Genomic DNA, 7830 nt, shown 5'->3' with positions numbered 1-7830 from the left:
CAAGCAACTCTAGCAGATGTGGAGAAAGACTTAAAAGCCTTGACTTCCAAGAAAAAGAAGGTCAGAAGAATCAAAATGGGTTACAACAAGTATAGTACAAAACCGAAATCTTGACGTCTTGATTCATTCCTTCAACTTGAGGTGAAAGAATGAAAAATGTGACGTCGAACACTAAACATTACCACGGAGTCATGATAAGCAAGGACGGACTAACGTAAATAAAGCATTTTGAAAAAGAAAAAAAAATCACCACAAGGCAATGGAAATCAACACAATAAGAGTAGCAATAGCTTGATGCCAAACTTCCAAAATTCAATATATACACATTTAGTCATGCTCGGGAACAAAAGGCTAATAGCTCAAAGAGAACGAGAACTCTATTTCTTACTGAGAACTAGCGAGAAAACAGAACAAACAAGCAAATACTACTGTACTAAAAGCAGAAAATTAAGACTTAAACCAACAAAGGAAGTATAAAATCAATCAGCCATACCAAACAGCAAACTACAGTCAGAATAAGAAAAAAAAAAGTAAAATGAAGAAGTATACATTCTTCGGAGCAGCGACTGGACGACAGCGAGCTTGAAAGAGAGCGACTTCTCGCACAACTTTGACTCGAGCAGCAAACCAAGAAATTCAAAGTAATTTCAGACGAAACCTTTCTTAGAACTTAGAATTAGAAAATCGCTTTAAAATTTCTTGAATGTAAAAATGAGTATTGTCAAAGAACCAAGCTCTAAAACCTGTCCCATTCACTTGAGTGTAGAGGGTTATTTATAGGGGAAATAGGGGGTCGATTTATGAGGGAAAACGAGTGGGAAATTGAATTAGAAATTCGAATTCCTTTTTTCCAAAGCCATCAGTGAAGAGATTTAGAAATCCCTGAAAAAATGGGGAAATGAGACGTGAGGGCTTGACGTTGAGGCTGCTAGGGTATGGGTTCTGCAGGGTAGTTGGATGAGATTTTTGCAGCGCGATTTCTGGGTTGCGTGATTTGGTTCGCTGGCCGAGTTTCTGGGTTTCTGCATTTGCGCGTGAAAAAGAAGACGTAGGGGTGGGGTATTGTTGGTATGTTATTGCGGCTGTTGGGTTGTAGGCGTAAGGGAAAAGAAGAAGTGAAGTCGGGTCGGTTGATTGTGGGTGTTGCTGGAAAAGGGGTATTGAATTGGAATTATTGTTGAGTTGTTGTTTGGAATGGGCTGGAATTATTTGTTGTATAGGGAATTAGAATTGGGCCTTTAGGAAGTGGCCCAAAAATTGTTTTTTTTTTAAAAAAAATGGGATAGGCAATTGACTAAAACTTGTTATTAAATAATGGATTTCAATTATAGCCTAATAGAATTTAATTGGTGAATTCGGCTAAAATTTAAACAAGATGAGTTAACATAAATTAATTAATGAACTTCTTAATCTTAACGAAATAAAATAATTAACTCAAATATGAACTAAATAATTTAAGATATAAACTATTATATAACTAACTAATTAACCATATATTTAATTAAAACAAAATCTTTTTGAGACGATTTTCGAATATTCATAAAATATACTAATTATATACATAATTATGTGAAACATATATATTATCTAAAACTTATAAAAAGTGACAAGACTATTTAAAACAACTTGCGAACTATATTATTAATTATATTTTTTTGAAAAATTTCTAAAACTAATTATTTTAAATCGCTTGAAATTGAAGAAGCTCAATGATTAATTTATATTGTGGAGGTCTAAAATTGGGTGTCAACAATCGCAATAGCCGCCGGAGGAATAGAATATAACGAAGAAAAAAAGAGGAAAGGATTTGGTGGGTGAATTCAGGATGAGGTGGGGCTCGACATTTTCTTTTTTGTTATCGCCGGAGGAATCAATGGTGAATGGCAATGGCGGAATGACAGAAAAGAAGATGAAGAAGAAAGGGCAATAGGTTAGATGGGGTGCGGGGTTAGGTGGAGGTGGGGGGAGAGATTTTTTTTTTATCAATTTAATTTTTTCTATATTATTAAAGGCTGAAAATTATTTTTTATTTTTCAAAATTAAAATTGTGGGCCCATGTGCTACGTGTCATAATTCTATTCGTGATTTTGTCAACATAATGTGTGTGAATTACACGCACAATATTTTTAAAACTAGTTGTCATTTTATGTTCAGTAGATAAATATTCGTTAATATTAAAGTGTCTAAATGAATTATGTTGACAACTTTAAAGGACTATCGATGACTTAAGCCGTATATCCATTAATATCATGACAAATAAAAATGAACGAGACATTTCTATGAAATATCTTGGAAACATCCCTTTCATTTCTGTCATGCTTCTTTGGGGATTGTAAATGACTTGACCCATTATTAATTTTCCAGGAACAAATAATACCTGTGGGTATATGTAGAAGCTGCTTCACTCATCTTTCTTTCATTATTAAAACAAAAAAATTATCTAAAAATCCCTTAAAATTATTGTTATCAAATATGCCTACACAGTTTGTTGTAGGAGAATTATCTTCTTCTTCCAACTTGTCTTACGATGTATTTCTCAGTTTCAGAGGCGAAGATACTCGCAAAACCTTCACCGGTCATCTTTACACCCAATTGTGTCAAGTCGGAGTTAATACCTTCATAGATGATGAGGAATTAAGAAAGGGAGACGTCATTTCAACCGAACTTGAGAAAGCAATTGAACAATCAAGGGTTGCCATTGTTGTTTTCTCCAAAAATTACGCTTCCTCTAGTTGGTGTCTTGATGAACTTGTCAAAATTCTCGATTGCAGAGTGAGGTTAAAAGCAGGTAGTTTTGCCTATTTCTATGATGTTGATCCTTCTCAAGTGCGAAGGCAAACTGGGTCCTTGGTGAAGCTTTGGCAAAACATAAGGAACGATTGTTTGGAGCTCAAAGAGTGGAGAATTGGAAAGTTGCACTGACTGAAGCTGCGAATTTATCTGGATGGGATTTGCGAAATGTTGCTGATGGGTAAGACTTCTTAATTCAACTATAAGATTTTAAATTTAAGCGTTTGCCTAATCTTATAAGTTGGTTAATTATGGAAAATTTCAAAATATTTCTATAGTTTTTAAATTCCATGTCAAATCAAACTACATCACATGAATTGGGACGAGGGAGTAGTAGTAATGGACAATCTCCATTCTCTAACCTCAATTTCCCTATTGGCTATTGTCTGTTGGGTTGGATTTTGTTTTGTTCATCAAATATTTTCAAATATCAAAGTTTCGTTTTTTAAATTTTAACTTCTGTTATTGCTGAAAAACCGTAGGCATGAATCAAAATTTATTGAAAGTATTATAAAACAAGTTCTGCAAGAGGCCAACCAGACACCTCTAGATGTTGCTCATTACCCAACTTGGATTAGATTCTCCTATCGAGCATATAGAGTTGTTACTGCAAAGTGGATGTGAGCATGAAGTTCGCATGGTTGGTATATGTGGCGTTTGGTGGAATTGGAAAAACAACTCTGGCAAAAGCTATCTACAATCGAATATTTCAACAGTTTGGTGGTAGTTGCTTTCTTTCAGACATTAGATCAAAAGCTGAAGAATTGGGTCTAGTCAAGCTACAAGAAAAAGTACTTTGTCAAATTCTCAAAACTAAGGAATTCAAAGTTGATAGTGTTGCTGAAGGTGTCAATCTAATCAAAGCAAGACTTGGGTCAAAGAAGGTTCTAATTGTTCTTGATGACGTGGATCATAGAAGCCAATTAGAATCCTTAACAAGAGAAAGAAGTTGGTTTGGCTCTGGTAGTGTAATAATTATTACAACCCGAGACGAGCATTTGCTATATGGGCTTACAACAAGTGAGATATACAGGGCCAAACTTTTAAATGACAATGGAGCTCAACAACTTTTTTCTTGTCATGCTTTTAACAGTCTTTCTCCACCACATGAATATTTTGAGCTGGCCCAAAACATAATTAAATATTCAGGTGGGCTACCATTAGCTCTTGTGACATTGGGGTCACATTTTCAAGGGAGATCCGTAGAAGAATGGAGAAACGAGTTCAAAAAACTAAGAACAATTCCTCATTTTGATATTCAAAAGATTCTCCAGATAAGCTTTGATGGACTTGATGATAATACTCAGGGTGTTTTCCTTGATATTGCATGCGCCTTCCATGGATGTGATGAGGATGAAGTTACCAAAACATTAAACGCCTGTGGTTTTTATTGTGAAAGTGCAATTGCAACTCTAGTCAAAAGACACTTGCTCCAAAGGGATTGGCGTTGTTTGGTGATGCATGATCTTGTGCGGGATATGGGAAGAGAAATTGTTCGCAGGGAATCACCTCAAGACTCTGGGAAACGGAGTAGATTGTTCAACCCTCAAGAAGTCCATGACATTCTACAAGGAAATAAAGTAAGTAAATTTCATTATCTTTATCTTGGTTATACTTTCTTCTCTTTTTTTTTTTCATTTAATTTGATATACATTTGCTTATAATTTAGGTTGTCACCACTCACCACAAGAACTCAATTCATTTGTGCTTAATTCTTCTTTGGATAGTAAATTATCTCTAGTTGTTTGCCAACCACTCTCTCCTAATTTCTCGTACTTTTCTTTTTACTAAATTACAGGGTTCCGAAAATATAGAAGTATTGGTGTTAGAACGACATGCATTAAAGGGTGTGAAGCTGAGCACAAAAGCATTTCAGAAAATGATAAAACTTAGGGTGCTTAAAATCGACGACTTACATATTAGTGGAGATTTTGAGCTATTGTCCAAGGAGCTCAGATGGTTGTCTTGGAAAGGATGTCCTTTAAAATGTATACCATCAAATTTTCCAGCTGAGAAACTTGTAATCCTGAATATGAAAGGGAGCAATATCGAAGAATTTGGTTTGAATTTGCAGGTTCGTTACTCAATTCTGCAATTTGATGTGTACTGTTATATTGCAACTACGTGAAGGAAAATCTTAATTGAAATTATATTTTGTTTACTTCTTAGTATTGTAGAAGTTTGAAGGAGCTGAATCTTTCTAATTGCAAACACCTCAGAAGTACTCCAAACTTCAGGGGTTCACGAAGTCTTGAAACTTTGTCGCTTGAGAATTGCTCAAGTCTAAAGAAGATCCATCCATCAATAGGAATTTGGAAAGACTAATTGATCTTCAATTGAGTGGTTGCAAAAAGATTACGGATCTTCCGAGCAGCATATGCCAGCTAAAATCCCTTGAATACTTGAACATTAATTTCTGCTCATCTTTACAAACACTGCCAGTTGACATTGGAGATATGCAAAGCCTAACTCATCTTTGTGCATGGGGTACGGGTATAAAACAGTTGCCTGGATCTGTTGAAATGTTGAGAAATCTTAAAAAATTGCGAGTGGGAGATGAAACTTTAGAGGCCGAAAGGAGTTTTTCTCGAAGAAGAGTCCGCCGCATAGAATCCTTATCTAATTTTATTTCGAATATATGTCTTGCATACTGTGGTTTCTCTGAGGCTGATATTCCTAGGGATATTGGGAGATTATCCAACTTACATCATTTAGATTTGAGGGGCAACAATTTCCTCTATCTACCCTTTGATTTTTCCAAGTTACCATTGTTGGTGTTCTTGTATTTGAATGATTGTAAGAATCTTCAAACACTCCCGTCAATATCAAATTTAGAGAAGCTTAAAATTCTTTATCTTAGGAATTGCCAAAAACTGGTCAAGATTACAGATTTGGACAACCTCCCTTCAATAGAGAGGATCGACATGAATAATTGTACTTCCCTGCAGAATCCATTCAATGAAGGCTTCTTTAGTACCCCTGCTCTATCAATTCCATCTAGAAAACATCCACTGCATCAGGAGGTTAGTCCCTCTCCTTCTCTCTGATCTCTCTCTCGTATCACATTATTAATTAATGATCTAATTGTGTCTTAATTTGTCTGATGAAGCAGCAGGTACAAATTTATCTTGAAAGCAATGAGATTCCAGATTGGTGCAGCAATAAAGTAACAGCTCCATCTATTTGTTTCACTATGCCCACACTACATACTAATGACTATAAGTTGTTAGGAATGGTTCTCTGGTTTGTTTGCCACTTTTGCAATGTACCCATCCGTCTTCAACACTTTGTTGTTACTGTTGCCCATATAAAGCGTTCAGATTTTTATTTTAGTTGGGATACTGATAAACCTGACAGTGGAGAAGTATCATGTGTATATTACATCCCTTGCTCAAACGATACACCTTTTAAAGGCCTGAACATCAAAGGCGGGGAACAGATAAGAGTAGAGGATCGCACTGGCGGAGCCATAGTAAAGAAGATAGGAGTACATCTGTTATATTTAGACCAACATGGCAATGTTACTTCTTTCCCGGCAAAAAAAGTATTAGAAGAAAAGAAGACAAAAAGAAAAAGGAAAATGATGTTTGGTGGCAGCCGTGGACGACTATTGGTGTTCCCCATTTCCAGAAAAACTTCAGCAAGGCATAAAAGAGCAAAGTTCTGATAGTTTTCCTTTGGATAAAGCTGGGGAATGAGTGATGACTGAATCGACTTTTTTCCATTTGTATACTGCTAGTTTCTTGAACTGCACTAAACCTTAGTTAAAAGAATTGAATATGTATAGTGAATATCTATCTGTTTCACTATTCCCACAGTACATAATAATAAGTTGTTAGGAATGGTTCTCTGGTTTGTTTGCGACTCTAAGATTTTATCAGATTTTGGACACTTCCTTATTGCTGTATCCAATAAAAAGCCTTTAGTTTTTTTTTACTGGACTAGGTATCCCGAATTACACGGGGAAGTATCATGTGTATATTACTTATCTTTCTCAAATGGTAGACCTTTTAAAGGCCTTAAGATCAAAGGCGGGGAACAGATAACAGTAGAGGATGGCACTGACGGAGGCATAATAAAGAAGCTAGATAGGAGTACATCTGTTATATTTAGATCAACATGGTAATGTTATATCTTTCCCCGCAGTTGTGGATCATTCTTATACTCCCAAACCACCACAAAGATGCATCTTTAAGGTAAGACAGATGGACTATATCAATCATGAATTTTCAGATGGACGATGCTACTTTAGCAAGGTTTCTAACGAGGTTTGACTGTACTAGTATAATGTGAAACCATCATATATCGTAAAAGGTGAAGCATTTTCATCACACTCAGCACAACAACTCCTCTTTTTCCAGTTCTTTCTTCCTGTGTATTTGGCATCTTATCTTTCTTGTTCCATTTATAGACGATTATCCATCGATTCCTTGGTGAGGTGGTGCAAGGGAAAATAGTCCTTTATCTCCTGCAATGCTCAAATGCAACAAATCCATACGGATATGATGATCAAAACTGAATAGTGTTGAGGTGTGAAGATGAGATATGTCAATTAGGAGTTAGTTAAGCTGTTGAAAGTCTATTAAAGATTAAGAAGGACATTGTGGTCATTTGGAGATAGAGTTGTATCTATATACTCTATCATGATCATCCATGTACAACACTCACTTGAAATGAGAATCAATGTAGACACTTCTTTTAACCTCTCATTTGAGTTCATACATTTTACGAACAAATAGCCACGAAAGAAATTAAACGAATAGAAGCTAGAGGGTGTGTTTGGTATGAAGGAAAACACTTTCCGGAAAATATTTTCCAATTTTCTCATGTTTGATTGGGTAAAATGTTTTCCAAATCAACTCATTTTCCTCAAATTTAAGGAAAATGACTTCCCTTCAAAAATTAAGGAAAATATTTTCCAAAACTCTCCTCCAACTTCAAATTACAATTTTTTTTTTGAAAAAAATAAACTTAAAGCTTATTAAAAAATATATATTTTCAACTTCAATCTTTAATTTTTTTACCCCATCCTCACCCCCT

The 7830-nt window shown here is 35.3% G+C and overlaps 1 protein-coding gene and 1 pseudogene across 1 annotated transcript; both read left to right on the top strand.

Moving 5' to 3' along the window:
• Positions 1 to 2394: 2394 nt before the first annotated feature.
• Positions 2395 to 7830, top strand: part of LOC107063328 (toll/interleukin-1 receptor-like protein) — a 10101-nt pseudogene continuing 4665 nt past the window's right edge.
• On the top strand, positions 3366 to 5624 carry LOC107063337 (TMV resistance protein N-like). Its single transcript, XM_015315069.1, has 3 exons — positions 3366 to 4370; positions 4589 to 4864; positions 4960 to 5624. Exons 1-3 carry the CDS (start codon positions 3417 to 3419, stop codon positions 5113 to 5115), a joined length of 1386 nt encoding a protein of 461 aa, XP_015170555.1. The 5' UTR covers positions 3366 to 3416; the 3' UTR covers positions 5116 to 5624.

Source organism: Solanum tuberosum, unplaced genomic scaffold (genome assembly GCF_000226075.1).
Source record: "Solanum tuberosum cultivar DM 1-3 516 R44 unplaced genomic scaffold, SolTub_3.0 scf00339, whole genome shotgun sequence".
NCBI classification, from domain to species: domain Eukaryota; kingdom Viridiplantae; phylum Streptophyta; class Magnoliopsida; order Solanales; family Solanaceae; genus Solanum; species Solanum tuberosum.
Note: the sequence above shows the minus strand (reverse complement) of the source record. Positions and strands in the feature narration are given on the sequence as shown.

Coding starts and splice junctions, on each gene's coding strand:
- LOC107063337 (XM_015315069.1), top strand. CDS start 3,417: ATGAAGTTCGCATGGTTGGTATATGTGGCGTTTGGTGGAATTGGAAAA. Junction 4,371..4,588: donor ACATTCTACAAGGAAATAAA/GTAAGTAAATTT, acceptor ACTAAATTACAG/GGTTCCGAAAATATAGAAGT. Junction 4,865..4,959: donor AATTTGGTTTGAATTTGCAG/GTTCGTTACTCA, acceptor TTTACTTCTTAG/TATTGTAGAAGTTTGAAGGA.